Source organism: Morone saxatilis, unplaced genomic scaffold, assembly GCF_004916995.1.
Source record: "Morone saxatilis isolate NCDOM2014 unplaced genomic scaffold, NCSU_SB_2.0 Contig22, whole genome shotgun sequence".
NCBI lineage: Eukaryota > Metazoa > Chordata > Actinopteri > Moronidae > Morone > Morone saxatilis.
The window spans coordinates 20,645,099-20,664,995 of record NW_023339785.1 but is presented as its reverse complement, the minus strand read 5'-3'; the positions used below and the strand labels follow the sequence as shown (position 1 = coordinate 20,664,995).

The window sequence follows — 19,897 nt, the reverse complement described above, 5'->3', positions numbered from 1 at the left end:
CAGGTTCTCGCTCCAGGGTTGTGCCTGTTGTCCCAGTTGGAGGTTGCTCTTCCAGTTTGAGCCAGCTCTAGACGAGGCTCTGCCCAGGCTGAGTCTGTCCAGCTGAGTCTGCTCCAGCTGAATCTGCTCCAGTGGAGGTTGCTCCAGCTGAGTCTGCTCCAGCTGAGTCTGGACTAGACGAGTCTGCTCCAGTGGAGTCTGCTTCAGCAGAGTCAGCTGAAGTCGAGTCGGCTCCAGCAGAGTCAGCTGAAGTCGAGTCGGCTCCTTCCTCTGAAGAACTACCTGCTCCAAAGTCCTCAGACGAACCAGCAGGTACCAGAAATGTTCTGCCCCATATTGTAGAAAGTGTACTAGCAATGAATCTGCTTCCTTGGAAAACCGCTGTTGGAAAGTGGATTCATTGGAACTCAAGGAGCTACTTCAGTGTGGAAAATTGTGAAAAATGGAAGACAACTGAAATGATCCAATAAGTGTTTGTAAAAAGTTTGTGAAAGCTATTTCTACATCTCTTCTTATAAGAACATTATTAGTACTACATTGTAATATTAGTATAAAGTCACAATAGCTTTCATCAGTTCATGCTGTTGACCCTGTGTTGTATTTTGATTTCCTCACAGTGCCAGTTGTTGAATCAGCTGAACCTGATCCTGATTCTGCTCCTCAGCCTGAGTTAGCTGACCCAACACAAGTCGCCGCTGTGGAGGAGACATTAAACCCAACACTCACACCACAACCTCCTCAACAGCCTGCAGTAGAAAATAGAACAGGTACTGTGAACACCTGCTGCACCCACACCACTTCTCAGGTTTAAGAATTGAGCTTTGACTTACTGAAACACACAGACACACTGCAGCTCAGAGAAACCTGAATGTGTGCACCTTGTTAGTTCGTGTGGTGTTAAGTATCCAGATGTTAGATAAGCTGAGATTTGATCTTGCAATGTTTCCACGGAAACTGTTTTGCGTGCATGACATGAAAAAACAATCAAGTACTGCACAACAATAAAAAAAAAACAGCTTCAGTGCACTTAATTGAATTCTTTAACATTCAGTGTCTGACATACAGTAGACAGGTACATATTGAATCGAGACCCGGTTCCAGTTGAGAACCAGTCACAAATTGTGTGATTAATTGAAATCTTACGTGCTCGAGCTTATCAATTCCTTTTATCGATGCGGGGACGTTTTTCTAAAAGTTGCACTTTGACGTCAAACACATGCGCGTACACTGTTGGAAACTAAATGAGTCACGGCAGGGAGGAGGAAATGAAATTCTTGATATCACAAATAAGTAGAACAAGAGTGTTTGTTGTAATGATAATTTCAGGTAATGGTGGAAACACCAGTAATATGCTGAAACATCTTTCTGCTTAACATTCCTCTCTCCTGAATGCCTTTTTCTACTCTGTTTCTACACTGTGCTCAGACTCGGAGATAATGCTGAAAACCGATGTAGAGCTACTATTTTCCACACAGAAAATTGATCATGAATCAATTAGGGAATCAATAAAGAATCTGACCGATAAGCGGAATCGATAATGGTGTTGGTATCAATAAAATCTTATTTATTTCCATTCTTACTTCTGCAAGCATTTTCCTGTACCATAACCTGTGGGATTCTTCTGTTAGACAGCAAAGAATAATATCCACCAAATAAAACATGAGAGGGATCTGATGTAAGAGTCAACATCTGGATTCCCTTCAGAAATATAATTGTATGATGCAGTGATCCCATTTTGCATAACACTGTTTTCTACATTGGAAAAATAATAACAGAATGTTTGCTCCAAATAATCTCAATCTCCTAGGAAAATAAATGTCCTGTTGTACGTTGCTGCAGATGTCAACTATATGTGTACTCCTCAAGACAAAGAAGCATCCAAATGCCATTTTTTTTAATGTATTTTGTTTACTTTTTGTTTTATTCTTAATAACACTAGTTCATCAATATTCCATGAGAGCAGGTTGGTCTAAAGATGAGACGTGAAACTTAAACTTCACATAAAAAATGGGCATTAATAATCATGTTTTGTTTATACACAACTCTGGGTGGTTCATTGTAACTCTATTATGTGCAGCTAATAACACGTATAACACATGTTATATATCAATATCTACTTTGTATGTGGATATTTGTTTTATGTTTAACACGGCCTACCCCTCCTTCACTTTTATTTTGATCCACTGACTGAGCACAAGGTTTATCAGTGCAGAGATTTATTTATTCATTGGTTCGGTTTTTCCATCTGCTCGCGGATTTCCACAGCATTTTTTTTTTCTTTCTACAATTTTGATGAAGGGTAATCAAATGAATCCTAATCCTATCTGGATCAGGAAAGAGCACAGCCTAGACATGAGACCCAGCAAAGCCAGATGACTTGGAATTTAGGTAATTCTAGGAAGAGATGTTGTGTATTTGTGCATATGTGGGTCAGTGTGCTCAATGCTGATTGTACTGAACACTAGATCACTAGTATTGTATGGTCACAGAACTGTGCGGCTTTAACCCAGCTACCCTTTTTTTTGGTTGGTTTTAATTTTAGTTATTTAGTAATTCTAGTTTATTTTATTGATGCATTTATTGTCAGTCTGGGTAAATAGAGCAGCTAAATCCCTTACAGTTTGCCATGAAATATTTCAGTGCTTGTGACTGAGATTTTGTTGCATTTCTCTTGCTGCCCTCCAGGTGGCTCTGGTTTCAAGCCAGACCCTGCTGTAATGGACTTCGGCCAGTCCAACCCTGAGGATGAAGACCTGTACAGCACACGCAGCTGAGATACCACAGCCTGCTGCAGGAGAAACCTTAATCCCACACTGCCATCTCACATCTCATTCACATTAACAGTCTGTATCATTATGCATTGTAAATAGGCCATTTTCCAAGCAAGCAGAGTTATAAACTCTTTCATCAACATTTCCATTCTCATTTCCTCCCCCCACGTCATTTATTTTTCTACAGAAAAGGTCCGAGCACATTTGCATTCTAGCAGTAATGCAGTGAATTCTAGTACACAGAGCTGATGGTTTGCAAAGGATGGAAACCTAGGGAAAAAAATACACCCACATCCTTTTACAAGTCTTTTAATTCACAGATGGCAGATTGTGAAATGTTCTCTCTGTATGTGTCATTTAACAATTACTGGCTTTTGTGCTCCAACTTTAACTGCGTGGCGCTTTTATTTATTGTAATTTAGCCCATTGCATTGGTAAGAGGACAATACTGCACGTGTGCTGGTAATGATTACAAGATGGACTGTTCCATTTTGTTACGTCAGAGATTGTCCTCAGTTGTTTAGAACCAAAAATAAATCTATATTTTTCACAATTTCATGTTGTGTCTTGTCAAATACTCAGTAGTTCCTTGTCAGTATTGGTTGTGTTTTTTATTGGTATTGCAACAACACACAGAGTTATAAGATACCAGACATATAGTGTCAGTGGTAAAACATTTGTCACATAAGCATACAACTTACATATAGCATATTATCGCAAACAAAGAACTTTGTCTTCTGTCCCCTGCAAATAACATTGGAAACAAAAAGGCTTTCTTCCTAAAGCACTTTTTTTTATAATCATCCAACCAAATAAAAAGTATTAAAAAATGAAGGAAATTTTACTAAAAAGACTAGCTCTTAAATCGTCATAATAATGAGCAGCTTAACATGAAATGGACTTTATCTTCTATCACACCTATATCACATAAATAAATACATTTCTCCTCGAGGAAATGTTAAAGCCTACATATAGGCAATAATAACTCAAATGTAAAGCAGCAAAAAGGAACTTTAATTTTGTGTTGATTCTGGCATCCTCGTAACAGAAATAGCTAGAAATAGCGAGAAAATCTTCTCGACAGTGGTCTTGTTTGTTTATGTAGGTCATATAGAGGCATCGGTATTAAATTGAGACTGTTTCATAACCAGTTAAAACTCCTTGTAGGAGGGTTTAACTGTGTGCACACATAATTGGCTTTTGGTGAAGTTCTGTTTCACATAAGGCAATATATTTGTTTGTACCAAACCACAACAAACCCAACACACACAACAATGTGTGGTCAGCATCCTGAATATTACACTGTAACAGGGAAAACTTAAGAATAAATGAATCATACAAACTAAAGATTTCACCTCACGAATCTATGTCCTTCAAAATGGCGAAGGATATTAAATCTCTGGTGAGCCTTGTGAGCCTCAATTCAAGCGTATTTACAAGTCTTTTCAAAACATCTTTAACATTTATGGCTCACATTCTGGATGTCTCCCATGTTACCACTGATGGTCAAAACTGATGTAAACTTAAAAAGTGCTCAGAAATTATTGAAAAGCTTTGTAATAATCTCTGTTACAGTTTTTAGAGTACTCTATTATATGGTGTTGCAAGTATATTGTGGAAAATATATTAGTCGGATTCAGTTGAATTGCCCAAACAAACATTTCGTTCATTTATAGTCCCCTGAGGATGAATCCTCATGAGTTTGTTGATTTTCTTCTAGGGCCACCATAAGGTTAACATTTTTGCTTTTTATTTAAGTATTCAGCTCACAGGTCAAAATATCTCAACATCCACAGGATTGATTGGTCGGAAATTGTGTCCGGACATATGATGATACCCTAATTTTTCCTCTATTGCCATCATAAGATTTGCTTATGCTTTTGGGTGACTTGTCTTGACAATTATTGGCGTGAAACACACATTCAAGTCCCACTCAGGATGAATTTTAATCATTTTACTGATCTCTGACATTTCCTCTAGCTCCTTTAGGTCAGTATTTTTTTTATAACCCTAATAACCTAATACCTGCAGAACTAAAGACATTCCCCATCTATTTTTTGTGCTATTAAGCAAATGTTAGCATGCTAACTAAGATGACGAACAGGTCAGGACCTGTTAAACAACAGCAATGTTAGCATTTAGCTCAAAGCAGCACGGTGCATATGCATAGCCTCACAGAGCTGCTAGTGTGGCTGAAGACTCTTAGTCTCATTACATGTTCTGTTACAATTTACTCATTTAGTTGAACCTAGTTGTTGTTGTTGCAAGTCAGAAACTAAATCATAAGAGAACTGCTTCTTTGGTTAGTAAAGTACAAATGGTCTGCGAGTAAATCTGATCCCAATTGATACAGTCATTGTGGTTTCCTGAAACAAAAGTACAGTACAAATGGACAAATAATAAGCATGGAAATGATTATTTTGAGGAACACAAACGTGTGGGAATGTCATGTATATACTTGAAAGCATTTTCGGTGCCACATGTTCTTGCTTTTTTCTGTGAGCACACAGTTTGTACCAAGGACCAGGCTATCTGTTAACATCTTTATAGCTTCTTTATTGCCCCTCAGAGGAACTGGAGCTGCCTGGACCTCATAAACTCTGCATGAGGTTGACCAAAGTCATGACCCCTGGGACACTGTGTGTGTGGGTGTGTTGTGTGCTCACATATGTGTGTAGGAGCAGGAGATGTCAGATCAATTGGACGTCAATACTTTCTCATCCTTTTTCTGTTATACATGGAGAAAACCACATATGGGAACCAGGCTTCCTGTGGCATCGGAGCTACAGTTTGTGCTGCTGGTTTGAGTCAAGGGGTTAAGGGACTCGTGAGCAGGGCTGTTTTTTAAACAAGCACTGCCAAATGTTCTGATAAAAAAACAGCCCCTGTCTTGGAATTATTATCCACAAACAGCATTAATAAAACCACATAGAACATATTGACTCAGCTGAAAATAGAACATACAGAGTGGGAATGCTGGAAATCTGTGCAATCCTTTCTTCTTACATGGACATCTTGTCACTATAAGCTGAGGACTAGTGTTTCAGATGCTAAGTTTAGCCTCATTTCACCTCTCTCAAGGGTTCCCTACACATATGGGGCCCCCTTCCTTACAATGTCCCACACAAGCAGCTATGATTATGAGAACTAATATACGACTGGACTCTGTCATGTAGTCCAGAGCCTTCGAAGATTTGTCCTGACCAGCAGAGAGGAAGCGGGGCTCACAACCCTGACCCCTCACCTTTCACCCCAGTGAGCCAGATTTTCCACAGAGGACTTTGCGAGGGCTATAGTTTTTGGTGGTTATCTTCCCAGGGTCCGGCCAGCAAGGGAGACCCTCCATAAAATAAACACATAGCACATTTATCAGCAAAAAATCTAAACATAACAATTATGGAAGCAATTTAAGGGGGTTTGTGAATACAGTATATGTTCACTTGCGTACATCTTCCACGTCTTTATTTATAGGGGTCAGTATGTGTAGTATACATAGATTTTTCTCCCCCCTACATAAAATTAAATGTTTGCAGTTCATTCTGTCCAGTACATAATGCACACACACGTATGGCAGACAACTGACATCTGAGCTGTGTAACTTTTTGGTTCCAACAACATCCACAGACATTTATTAAGTACATCTAAGTTGTTAATGAGTGCAGAGGAAAGCATTTGACAAGCTACAGTTAAAAATAGCATTTTTATGTTTTTAATCCAGGAAAAAAATATAATTGGCTGGAAGATAGATGTCCAGTAACAGCTGTGATGTAAGCTGACGTTTGATGCTCTCTGCTCCATCGCTCTTCTTATCTGCTGCCTGTACAAACGCTGTAACTATATCCCTGTGTTTGGGTCATCAGACAAACACACAAAGACACACACACACACACACACACAACACAAATGTTGACAAAGGCTAACAGAGGCCATTCTGAGATAAATCAAGTGGAAGTAATATTGACTGAATAGTAGTCAGCTCCTTTGCTTGAGTAAAATTATGCTAGTAATAATTTATGTAAAAGCACAAAAGTGTAACAAGACTGAGAGCGTACCGCCATGCTAGCAGCTCTGTGAGGCTGCTAACACCAGCATGCTAACTGTGACTATTATAACATGCTGATGTTGAGTACAGCTATAATGTTCACTATGTTCACTATCTTATCCTACTGTGTTAGCATGCTAACATGTGCTAAATAGCAATGACACAAAGTACAGCTGAGGCTGGGAATCTTTCCAAGTATGTGGTCATAAGCAAAAGTATCGGACACATTTAAATTTTGACCTGATGGTGCTAAAGTGTTCGGATGGCAGACAAAGCTGCTAGCGTAGCTTAAATGTAACTTAAGTAACATAAAAGAAAGTGAGTATAAAATCACCAAAATACACTGAATGTATTAAACATAAAAGCACTCATCATTGGGAGTATCTGCTTTCAATTTACAAATGTTATGTAAAATGATTTGATTATTATTCCTGATCCATGCTGATTACTGATTACATGCACATGTAAGCAGGATTTTATGTGAAAAATGGAAAAAATATTTCCCTCTGAAATCTGGTGGAGTAGAACTATAACGCAGCAAAAAATGATCTCAAGTACCTCACAATTGTGCTTAAGTGCAGTACTTAAAATGTACTTAAATACTGTTCAGCACTGGATTACGTAGAATCTATTCAGAGGCAGAGACATAGTTCCGTTTTTTCTGTCATGTTCTATTTGTGTTGGCCAGCGTGACACCATAAATTTCTGTTTTTAGTTGTTGCATGTCATGACTAAGGGCCCTTGGCTTCTCTCTTTGAGTGTGTGCGTGTGTGTGTGTGTGTGTTTGAACAACTGTGCATACCCAGCATGCCAGTGAAAGAACACTGCATTATGAAGTTTCCGTTTTGGAAAGCATAACTATCCCATTTTAACAGTTTTGCGACATACAGAGCATTCCCAATTTCTCACATCCTACAAGAAGGCAACAACGGAGCTCTTCATTTGCAGCCTTCAAAATCTTTCTGTCTCGCCTTCATCCGTCATCCTCACAGTCAGCTTTTCCACGGCTATTAGAACATGTCACATCTTGATAGATACTCAATGGAGTAGAGGGCACACAGGCATCTGAACACACATGTAAACAGAGACGAGCACACTGCGTCGATGCATGCACGCCAGGCTGTGATTAAGTACATCCAGTTGCACAAGTATTAAAGCAGAGATGCACACGCACACAGAGGGAGAGCTGCATGCTCACGCCGTTGATCAAAGGAGTTGTGATGTAATCAGTCTCAGAGCTTTGTACGCATCCCTCATTAACTTTCACCAGAGGCTTTAATGAAAAACCACTGGAGGGAATCTCCGCTTTCTCTCCTTTTTCCCTCCTCTTTTTCTCCATCTTTCCTTCTCATCTGCTCGTTCACTCCCTGCAGTATCTGCTCGTCCTCCTCCTCATTCGTCTATCACACTGTGCCTCCCCCTTCTCCCTCTGCCCCAGTGGCTTGCTTGACTTCCGCTGAGACAGAGTAAATATTTCCCATGGCTTATCTGACCGCTGGCAGGACAAATATGACACAAAGTGCGAGGCTCTGCTAATTAACACACAGCGCTTGTTCCTTGGGTCAAAGGCCCCAGCAGGGACAGTTAGGTCTTTAAGTTTGACACCTCAAACACACTGGTGCCCTATTCATTATGGTCAGGTATGACACATGGTTGTGTGTCTGCAGTCACTGGAGACACAGCTATTACTCTAACACACATCTTGACTTGTTTTTCGTAGTTTTGGCCTTTTCTGGAGACTCTGGGAGCGAGGAAAAAAGCAGGGATCAAATAAAAAACAGATAAAGCAAGTTGCTCTCTCTGCAGGCTGGCTTATGGCCAGGTACAGTCCAGCCCCTTGGTAATGATGAAGGTGTGACGTGTAAGCAACTTCTCTGTTGTGCAATCATCATGAGGCTCTTGGGGGCTATAAGACCCCCAACCTCAGCTGGTTTCTCAGAGCCTCCAGTCTGTTTTCTCCTCACACACACACATTCAGACGCATGATATGGTCCGGGGCACTCAGCTGTGCAGATTTCTCTTAGAGGGGTTGAGGAGCAATTGTCAAGACATGGATTTTAGCCAAAAGAAGCATTGAAAGCCCCTTGACTGCTTGGACTGGACGCTTAACCATTCTAGGTAAAATTAAGTTTTTAAATAGGTAGAAATCATATATTAAGTTTGGTTTTATTTGGTCATATTTGTTTGATTTGATAGTACATCTTCTAGTTTTCAACACTAATTATTATCACTACCTCAGTGTAATTATTTATTATAATATATATATTTTTTGTATTGGAGAAAGTTATTTGAAGATGTAATTTCCCATATGTTACTTAATGCCTTTCCATTTGTTATTTCTGCTATTAATAATCCATTCCTCTGGTGCACGGGATCGTAATAGGATCTGTTTCAGTTACTTTTAACGCTTCTGTAAAACTATTAAATCTAAAATTAAGCTGACGCTTTTGTTTATCTAAATCATGAATGTTTTAAAAAACTTGTTTCAGTCATTAATGCAAAATAATTGTTCCTGGGGAATCCATTAAGCAGCCAGATTATTACAACCCCTTCATATGTATTTCATTCCTGCCCAACTTTAAGAATGGTGTAATGTATTTTTGCTGTTAGTTATCAAGTGGGACAGCTAATAAACACTGGAGCCAACTAAAGGATGCTGTGTAGGAAAACTTTTTTTTGTCCATAAAAGGCAGTTGACTTGTAAATGCATCTCTGTTGTTTTATTTCCAGCTGACCTTGGAAAACTGAAAAGAGGGAAATCAAATTGAGTGACGCAAGACTACATCCAGTTTCATAATGGCAATCCCAAATGACCTAACCGTTTTCAACTCCACCTCCTCCCCTTATTCAACAACAGAGATCTATCTGAACACCACTCTAGACCCCTCTGGTCTCCTCTGCACAGATTGGCCTCCTATACCCATGACCACAGTCATCCCTACCATCTACAGCGTTATCTGTGTGCTGGGAACCGTAGCCAACGCCCTGGCAGTGTGTGTTTTGGCTCATGCCACTGCCTCAAGGAGAACTGTAGCAAACACTTTCATGCTGAACCTGTGTGTGTCTGACCTCCTGTTCCTGCTGTCTCTCCCGCTGTGGGCCATCTACTACTCCCAGGGATACAACTGGCCCTTTGGCTGGGTTGCCTGCAAAGCCTGTGGAGCGCTCCACAACCTCAACCTCTACGCATCGATTTTCTTTATCACAAGCATGAGTGTGGACCGCTACTTGGCCATTGTGCATCCGCTCCGCTCCCAGAGTGCTCGAGACCCCAAAAGTGCCCGGCTCACATGCATCCTGGTGTGGCTCCTTGCATGTGCTTGCTCAGCCCCCACCTTGTATCTGAGGGAAATTTACTACCTCGAGGGGCTTGGTGTGGAGGCCTGTGTGATTAAATATCCTAATCATACCTGGTATATGACCCTGACCTGGATGAAGATTGTTCTGGCCTTTCTGCTGCCGCTGCTCATCATCACTTGTTGCTACTATGTTATCGGTAGACATCTGATGGCTGATACAGGACTGGTAAGAATGCAGAACCCCCCCAACATGTCCTCTGTTAAATCCCAGGAGAGCTGCAGTAAAGCAGAGAGACCCCCGACCCCCTGTGTGAGCCCCAGCTCCAGCACAGGCAGAACCCTTGAGGGCAGGGGGCTAGAGCGGGTGTTGTGGACAGTAGCTGCTGTGGTCCTGGCCTTCTTCCTATGCTGGTTCCCTTTCCACTGTGTGACCTTCTTGGACGTACTGAAGAGCGAGGGTTGGTTGGACAGCTGCTGGGTAAACTGGACTATCCACAACCTCACCCCTCTCACCCTCTGCTTGGGCTTCTCCAACTCGGCCATCAACCCCTTGCTCTACTGCTTCATTGGAAACCATTTCCGGGGCCGTCTCGGGGGTCTCTGCAAGGGTCTGTGTGCTTGTTTGAAGGCCCGTGGGGAAGATCACAGCCAGAAGAGGGGCTCCTTCAGCACAAGGCTGAGCTCCTTCTCTCGAAAACTCAGTGACCTGAAAGACCTGGCGATTGTGGAGCCCCCTGGTCCTTCCTAGCCCGCCTACAGAAGGGAGACTTTCTTCGCCTTCCACTGGCTTCACACCCCAAGGAGCGATACCAACATCAAATGACTGCTGAACTCCAATAAGCATGGATGTGTCAGATGGAGCTGTTACTATAACTGACAGCAGAGCTCAATGCTGCCCTACAAAGACAGAAAAAAAGTAACTAAGGACAAGATAAAGCTGAGAAAAAACAGTTTAAAGTTTTGAGACTGGTTGCCAAACTGTGCAACGAACAGATAAATTATAAATGTAATGCCTTTATTGCTACAGCAGGCAGCTGTTTTCAGTGAAAAAGCTCAAAGCCCACTGTATACTATACCCGCTCAGCACAAAACAGCAGACAGATGAGTAGCCAGTGAACATAGTGGAGCATTTAGCAGCTAAAGAGCCAGATATTTCCCTCGGGAGTTTGTGTAGACCAAAAACAAAGCTGAAAGACGGTGAATATTGGACTTACTGTACATTCACAAATGTACACAAACACTTCAAATGAATGAGATTGTTGCTTTATGTAGATGCATCTATTTTCTAACAAAGAGGATGAGACCAAACAGTCATTGTAGGATTATGGATGCAGAAGAAAAACTTAAATCTGTAGGAAGTCAAGGCAGAGATGGAAGTTAGATACTCTGCTAGGCTAATAATATTTGGCAGGACTAAACAGCTCCTGATGTTTGTTTTTGTTTGTTTCTTCATAGTGGTTGGCTCTAGCTACTGTCTCATTTGGGATGATACATTTAATTACAAAGATGTTGGATGGTCAATTTCTCAATGACAAGAAACAGGTATTAAAGAGACAGCTTTAATTTTAAGGTGAGCTTTTTAGCTCTGCTTTATAGTTTTGCAAACTATGATGTTTCCTTAGAAATTTTACATTTCTAAGGTATAATAATATTTAATATGATCAAACAAATATTGGAATTTAGATTCATAAGGACCAGTGTGTAGGATTTAGTGGGATCTAACAATGAAGTTGCACTAAAGCTCAGCCATCCAAGTGTCTAGGAGAAACTGCAGAGGTTGGAAACTCGCAAAAAATGCGTAAGGCCCTATCTAGAGCCATTGTTAAGTTTGTCCTTTCTGGGCTACTGTAGAAACATGGTGTTTCAACATGGCGGTCTCTGTAGAAGAGGACAGATGTAGATAAAACATATGTTGTAGATGAAAATTGCTCATTCTAAGGTAATGAAAGCACAATTCTTTTACACCAATGAAAACATACATATAAGTATAATATTCCAATAGATTCTCCTAAATGTTGTGTTCTCCACTGGACCTTTATCTCTACCTTGACTGAATGTGTAGCTACTGCATTTTGGCTTTGTAGGGCAGAACAGGCCAAAACATAAATAAGATAGAGATGTATAACTATTATAATTATTAAACAGTCATAACAATGCTACTTTTACTGTTGTCTTTGGGACAAGATATTATATGTGTAATAATGTAACATGTAACATTAGCATTTTATTATTCTGTACGGACAGTTTAATGAAAAAAGGAAAATGAAAATTCCTGCATTTCTTTGACTTAATAAGAAATAAAGTGAACAATATTTTCCTGAAAGTGCCACTTCTTTAATTAATATGATTATCCAAAATAACTCCTACTGTTCTTTTGCAAAAAAGGCATTCTGTTCATTCATCATCTGTCCAATTCCACACATACACCAATTTTGTGAAACCGATGTACAATTTATATTTTCCTTTTTCAAATCTTACCACCCAACAGCTGTGACTGAGAGCTTCCCCCCACCTGGGAACGAGAGTGCTGGGATTACTGTCGGCCTGGCAGATGGACATTCAGTCTCCTTTTCCTTCCCTCCCAGAATGCCTCTCATGGATTCCGTACATATCAAGCCCAGATATCATAATCTCATACTAATGTCCTTATGATGCATTCCAGTCCAGGCAGTTGTGTTGGTTGAGGGATCTGCCATCTAATCAATGATGTATCTCTCTCTGCTATTTGTGTGCAGTATAGATCCACTGCATTCTGCCTTGACCCTGGCCTGCCTGTCTGTGGGCTAAGAGCCAGTGGAGTATGGTGTCATTTTTGCACTATGTTGTGGGATTATAAAACAAAAGAGTTAAGTTAATAATGTTAATATGTGTTTCTTCTATTTCATTCTGGATATTTTTACAGATTATAGCACACATGAAGAAAAAAAATTCTTCCTGAAATGGCTTCCAGTCCTTTATTTTAGGCCATCCTCCACTAGGGGCCACTAAAGCTTCACTGGGGGTCGTGAGGCCGTCTTGATTTTAAGGGGTTTAAGACAACTGTTTACAAAAATATACAGTTGTTCTATAGGTCATAATTTTGTTCATTTCTGTGAAGTAAATAAACAAAGCTATTATGTTTAAAGTTTAGATTATAATTTATAAGACATGAAAAAATGTCACAGGATAAGGGCACGATGAAGACCTGAAGACAAACTATGCAGAAAGGTATGCAGTTAAAACAACCAAAGAGCAAATAGAACATTGCCCAAGCACTGGGGAGAGGAAAACACTGAATTTGTAAAAAAAAAAAAACACCTATTCAATTTTTATGATTGTTTTTACATAATACAGACAGAGGATTCTATAAAATATTACTGAAAATATCAGGACAACTCATCTCTGATAAAATATATACAGGAATTACACAAAATTCATCCAAAAAGCTCGTTTTACACAAACCTGCGGTTGTTGCATTCACTATTCTTTTGTACAGTTTATCAGTTGGTCTGTACTGTTATTGCTATGCATTGAATATAATATGAAGTATCCATGAAATATGTCACTTAGTGAGGGGTCGTCAGTTTAGTCAATGATAGAAAAAGGGTCCCTTAAGGAAAAAGGTTGGGAACCCCTTCTTTAGGCTACTTGCAGATTATCCCTCACTAATCCTTCAAAGTTTGCCACTGGATGGCACTAAAGTGCTGTAGAAGCAGTGAATAAGATGCCACTGGCTGCTTACCCAGACAGAGCCCCAAAGTCCCACCGCTCATGATCTTTCTGAGCCGAGGGAAAGATGGCTCTGACACAGACTGATGACTCATGTATAGGCTACAGTTCTGAATGTATAAAAACAAAAAATCCTCAACAAATTCTGCATTGACAAGAGCTACCAGTTCAAGGAAGCTACTGAATGGTAGAATCATACGGTTTGCCTTTCTGAAGGGTCTTATGCAGGGGCACCTGGCGGTCTGAAGGACTTTATGTAATCGTGACCACGGTGTGAATAAACATCATGGAAACCAAGAATAAATACATCTCAACATAGCTGATGAGCTTCAAATAACAGATGCTGTGCTATCAGCGTGGTAAAATGTGAATGGCACGTCACTGCAGCAAACATTCATTATTTTAATCACCGGATTCTTAATTTGACACAACAGAACTTTCCGAGTGACAGGACAGATTGCAGGATGAGTTTGTTGCAGCTCCACAGTATGTTCATGCACACAGCTTCATTAGCTGATTCCTCACTGTTCTACAGAGCAGGCTTGAGTGTCCTTATCACATGTTTAAGAGAAGCGACATGTGACTGAGAACATGTGTTATACAGTGTGGACATGTGATAATAAACTGTGGGCTGAGAATTATAAGGAGCTTTTAAACAGCAGGTGACAGACGTTTTTGCTTGCCTAACACAAAATGTCTCCCTCTGACATATCATTTTAATTCAACAGAGTCCTCAATGTAAATTAGTCTTCCTTTTTTCTTTTTGTGGTTTATTATTAAGTTTAAGTAGAGAAATAAATTGTTGATATTTTAGCAGCCAGTTGTGAATGTGTGTACATTTACTCAAGTGCTGTAAATATTAAGTATAATTTTGAGTTACTTTATACTTCTACTCTACCTCATCTCAGAGGGAGATATTGTACTGCCAGTGACCAGTTACTTTTCAGATTAAGATTTAACTAAAAAAATATTCTAAACTAAATAGTATAGTTTATGGTTAAAAATGTCATCAGCGGGTTCCAACTTTTTATTTATGTAGGAACCAGTGTTTGGTTTTGTCATTCGGGGCTACTGTAGAAACAATGGTGGTTTCAACATGGCAGACTCCTAGGAGGGGATCATTCCTAAGGTAAAGAAAAATCAACAATTTCTTATTTTCAGGTGATTATACACTAATGAAAACATTTCCTATGAATATTATATTCCATTTCTGCCAATAGATCCTCCTAAATGTTAACACTGGACCTTTAGAGTCATCATTTAATACAGTTTGGAAAAAAGCAGGTGATTGGATGTGTGCAACCAATCATATAACATAGTCAAACTTACCGAAGCCAGTCAGGAGAAGAGCAAAAACATCTATCCATAACTCTTCCATCAGGAAAAGCCTTCAGTGCTAGTAGCATCTATGCTAACACACACTGAGTCAGATTACATTGAAATGTAATCAGTTACTGAATTCAAATTACATGGCATTTTGTACTTAGTAACGCAATCCACTGGACAACTACATTACATGTCTCTACAATCTCTTGCTATGCAGCACTGGTCATTGCCACACCTAGTGGTAATCCGCATACATAGCTCATGCAGTAGCTGCCAGTAGTTCCTTATACTATAGAATGCTGATTGGCTTAAACCACTGTGGTTTGGAAACAAGCCAAAGCTTAAAGCCTCACAAGATAGATTCTTGCAAAACCTTGTGCAAAAGCTGAATTACAATATATTTTAAAGTAAAATACCGACTTTATTTTGAGTTATTTTGAATACTTGTAATGGAGTATTTTACTTGCATTGCTACTACGTACGTTTACTTACTGTAGGTAAAAGATCTAAGTAAACTTCTGTTAATAACAAAACAAAGCAATGCCTCTAGATAATTGAGCTGGGAACTGTTAGTTACTGCGTAAGCACAATATATGTTTCCTATGTGAAAAGGGTGAAATATGCTTTTTTTTATCCCTCTCTTGTGCTTTCTATTGTTCTGGAAATATTCAGTTAGAATCTTTGAAGTTATTTCCTGTTGAAAAATACAATCGTTTCCTGAGAGATGAAAAAACCCACACGAGTGTGCATGCGTGTGTGCACACGTCTTCGTCTTTCAGTGAAAGAAGAGGGCTGAGCATCAAGCCTTAAAGGTTAGAGGTGAGAGAGAGTCTGGGTGAGAACGTGGAAAATCAGAAAGCTAGCTTGCCAAAGCTTGGGCTCCCTAACAAACATTTAAAACAGCAAGAACCAAATATCAAATGGGAGGCTGGACAGCTGCCTTAGCTGTGTTCCCAGTCTAGAGTGAAGACCAAAAGGCTCGCCTGCAGTAAAAAGTTGAAGGGGAGAAAAAGAGAGAAAGAAAAGAGCTGGCACTTGGGAGTAGAACAAAAAGCTGATCTGGAAAGGAGCTGTGATGGAAAACCTGCCTGTCTACCACGGACCCATTGGCAAAGAAGAGGGCGAGAGGCGGCTGGCCCAGGACGGGCGGGATGGGTGCTACCTGGTCCGTAACAGTGACTCTGTGCCTGGCGTCTACTGCCTGTGTGTGCTGTGAGTATAAATCCAGATTGTGCAATATCTCTCTTTGTGCTTTCTCTGTGAGTAATCAAATCAACACATAACCCTATTTTCTACTATTATAGAGTTATTGATCTCCTCACATTTAAGAAAATAAAAGCACAAAATAAAAGCACAAAGGCATAAACAATATAACTGAGTGTTAACTGAAAAATGTGGGGACCTATTATCAAGTGTGAAAAGTGAGTCCCACAGGAGCAATAATGATGACAGTAGGGGCAAATACTTATTCAATTAAACTGAAAGATGAACTCTGGGTGAAGTTGTGTGTGTGTGTGTGTGCAGGAACCACGGATACGTCTACACATACAGACTTCACAGGGATGACGCAGGATCATGGGCTGCAGAAGTGAGACATTTTATCTTATTTCTTTTACTCTTATGCTGTTTGGACTATTTCCGCAACCCTAAAGATCCACAGAACCAGCGAAACAAGTGCACATCTGCCTCGCTTCAGTTGGTGTTTATCAGTTCTGGAGGTTGTTTTTGTGCCTGCCTAATTCAGCAAGCTGTGAATTTGAGACAAACGTGGGTTTTTCCAGGAGTGACAGCATTGAGAAATGGGTGCATTTCTCTTCCTTTAGCAATAACACCCTGTGAGATAGTCAACCTACCCCCCCAACAAATCTCAAACTTAAGACGCCACAGCATCAGCATATACTCTACAGAGATGGGAAACGTAGAATTGCATTTGACAGCATTTCTGATGGGATATGTAATTGAGCACTGAGGGTTGGCAAACACCCAGAGATGTGGATGTATAGAGACATCTGAAGGCTATGTCTCTCTCTGACAACTAAGCTAGATGCTGTTGTAACTACATTTTCCCCTCGCTCATTTTTACTGACAGCATCAAGCGAACAGATAGGGGGAGAAGACTTGAATAACACGAAATTCACTACAAGCTCAATAACAGTTTACATTATTCATGTGCAATATCAATCACTTTAATGAAATATTCTGGGGAACAGAGGTAACACTTGTGGCCGGAGACAGAAACATCCAAAGTGCTTCGCTGTGTAAAGTGTTCCGTGCGTTTGATTAAATGATTTCAAAATTTATTCAAAGAACAAGATTTTCGCCGTTTCTCACAGCGTGATTGATTGCACAGAATGGAAACAAATAATTCTTTTAGAAAAGTCCTTACTTGACAAAATTATAATTTGAAAGGTTTAATGCTTTATAGTTTAGATATTAAATGTTAAACCAACAGCTGTGGGCAAAGTGGAAAATTGATTAAAAATCAAAAATAATTCCAAACTCCATGAACGGTCCTGGATAAAGTTGTATTTGACTGAAACCAAATGCAAAGTGTTAGATAAGTCGCATAAAACCTTTGTTGCAACAGAAGACGTATTTTAAACAACATATTTAGTTTTGATTCAAGTCACAGACTGTTTCTAAAAGCAATCTTTGTGTTATTTCCGTTTTTATCATGTCACCAGTAAAGCTGAGAAAGATAATGGGACACTTTAAGCATCTTAGATGTCACACATAAATCCTAAAATAAATGCTTTTTTTTGTTGACTAACAAAATATAAAAAAAGCCCAAGGGAGTGAATGCTTCCAAAGGCAACTGCAACCAGAATTTTCCTAATTTAGATTTTAAAGCTTATTATTTTGAGCATATTCGCATCCTTCAATAGTAGTTTTTTTCAATAGATTGAATTTCTTTTGCATCATCTTATTTACTGTTCTGTCCTTTTACTTTCTTAAATTCAAGCCCAGTGTGGATCAGTGAACCAGATATATACAAATATAACTGATATTATTCTCAGCCCATCCCTTTGCTCAGTGAACTTGTGTTTCTGCCTTGTAGCGTATCTGGTGTCTTTTATAAGGTGAATCTACGAGAGCTCATTTCAGGCCAGTGCTGTCCTGTCCTCTTCATATCCCCTTGGGGTTTTTATGTGGAGATGGAGAAGCTGAATTCCTCTCTGCTTTTTTCCCCCCTCTTTCTTTCTTGTGTTTCAGACCACTCCTGGTGTGCAGAAACGATATTTCCGGCAAATCAAGAACTTGATAGCAGCTTTCCAGAAGCCTGGACAAGGAATTGCCATGCCTCTGCTCTACCCTGTCACCGCTCAGAGACGGGCACAAACACACACAGAGGCACAGACACCCAGTAATAGCCTGTCACCGACACACAGCAGCCCAAACACTTACCTCCAGCAGCGGCCACCACATGCTGCTCAGGGACAGAAAAACAGGAACAAGAAGGAGGTGCGGCAAGCTTTCGGTTAGGTGCAAACTCGAAGCTCAACATTGACCTAATTATGAACAAAAAGACTTGCATGATCTCTACTGTTGCGTGCTGTGTTTGAAGTAAATGTCATTTCTTTCCTATTACTAGCTCCTTATTGTTAAATCCAAGTCATTTAGGTTCTCAGTGACTCAGATCTCAGTAGCCTTCTAGTGTCTTTTTTTTCTGCACATGCGGCACAGAAAGTGTCTCATATCTTTCAGGGATGTGATGTAAAATATTGAACTGCTGGAACATTAATATCCATTACTGCATACATAAGTTGACAACAAATATTGTGCTCTGTTTTTCTTAATACAATTCAGTTATGTGAATGGCAAATAAAATAAATGACATTGGTTGAAATAAACTCTTTTAAATGAGGTCACGCATACACAGCCACACACCCGAGCCTCCGTCTGACATATAATGTGGAACAAAAATTCAATTTGACATATTGAAGTACTGATTTCCATGGAGAGAATGCTGACTGCTAGAGAGGGGGGAAAAGTCTGTCATTCATCTGATTGACATTATTGGCTCCTCATGAAAAAAATGAGAGAGAGAGAGAGAGAGAGAAGGAGAACGAGAGAGCATCCATTCAACCCAGACAATTCTTCAGTGCAGCGGTCTCCTAGCAACCGGACCCTCCATCTTTTCACCGCTGAGATGAGGTTGGACAGTATCTCAAGGAGCATATGGTTTAGAAGGGAAGGTGCATCGCAGCCGATCAGCAGAGTGCTAGTCAGGAACGTATATCACCTGCTTGCAGTCAGAACATATGCATTGTGTGGCTCTGTCATCCGCAGCCCAGGAGAGAAACACAAACAATTAATGGTGGGCAGATGGTGGAATGACGGTGGGAGGGAGGCGAGTGGGGGATAGGCAGACGGACGGGAGGTGGATTAGTGGTAGCTAGATTAAAAAAAAAAAAAGGAAAGAAAGAAAAAAAAACAAAACAACAACTTACTTTTACAGTTTCAATGTGAGATCACAACAAAACCTATTTTTTCAACATAATGCCTTTTGAACGATAGTTCTAAAAAATGTCTATTTTAATATTTACTTGTTACATGACTTGTACATATTTGTAATATATAATTGAATAAATTTTATTTGTTGTGAAATTAAAAGTGCTGCTGTTCGTGTCATTAATCCCAAAAGGGCGGAAATAATCAATCAGTCAATAGATGGTTAATTATTGGAACCAATTCTGATTAACAATATAACTGTTTATCTAGAAAACAATCAGATCATTTCTGGTTTCAGC

General features: G+C 39.8%; 3 protein-coding genes across 4 annotated transcripts in view; all 3 read left to right on the top strand.

Moving 5' to 3' along the window:
* Nucleotides 1-3,329, top strand: part of apool (apolipoprotein O-like) — an 8,772-nt gene extending 5,443 nt beyond the window's left edge. Inside the window, exons 10-13 of one of the 2 annotated variants that reach the window (XM_035669307.1) lie at nucleotides 98-109; nucleotides 140-312; nucleotides 618-767; nucleotides 2,686-3,329. In XM_035669307.1, the coding sequence (XP_035525200.1) occupies nucleotides 98-109; nucleotides 140-312; nucleotides 618-767; nucleotides 2,686-2,774 (424 nt within the window). In that variant the 3' untranslated portion in view covers nucleotides 2,775-3,329. Of the gene's footprint in view, nucleotides 1-97; nucleotides 313-617; nucleotides 768-2,685 lie in introns of both variants that reach the window. The other variant, XM_035669306.1, reaches the window with a different exon arrangement.
* Nucleotides 3,330-8,756: 5,427 nt separating this feature from the next.
* On the top strand, nucleotides 8,757-13,197 carry LOC118333751 (type-2 angiotensin II receptor-like). Its single transcript, XM_035669530.1, has 2 exons — nucleotides 8,757-8,931; nucleotides 9,544-13,197. The coding sequence occupies exon 2, from the start codon at nucleotides 9,610-9,612 to the stop codon at nucleotides 10,858-10,860; it is 1,251 nt and encodes a 416-aa protein (XP_035525423.1). The 5' UTR covers nucleotides 8,757-8,931; nucleotides 9,544-9,609; the 3' UTR covers nucleotides 10,861-13,197.
* A 2,721-nt stretch (nucleotides 13,198-15,918) lies between these two features.
* LOC118333212 (SH2 domain-containing protein 1A-like) lies at nucleotides 15,919-18,993 on the top strand. Its single transcript, XM_035668762.1, has 3 exons — nucleotides 15,919-16,358; nucleotides 16,671-16,734; nucleotides 18,360-18,993. Exons 1-3 carry the CDS (start codon nucleotides 16,222-16,224, stop codon nucleotides 18,627-18,629), a joined length of 471 nt encoding a protein of 156 aa, XP_035524655.1. The 5' UTR covers nucleotides 15,919-16,221; the 3' UTR covers nucleotides 18,630-18,993.
* The last annotated feature ends 904 nt before the right edge of the window (nucleotides 18,994-19,897 follow it).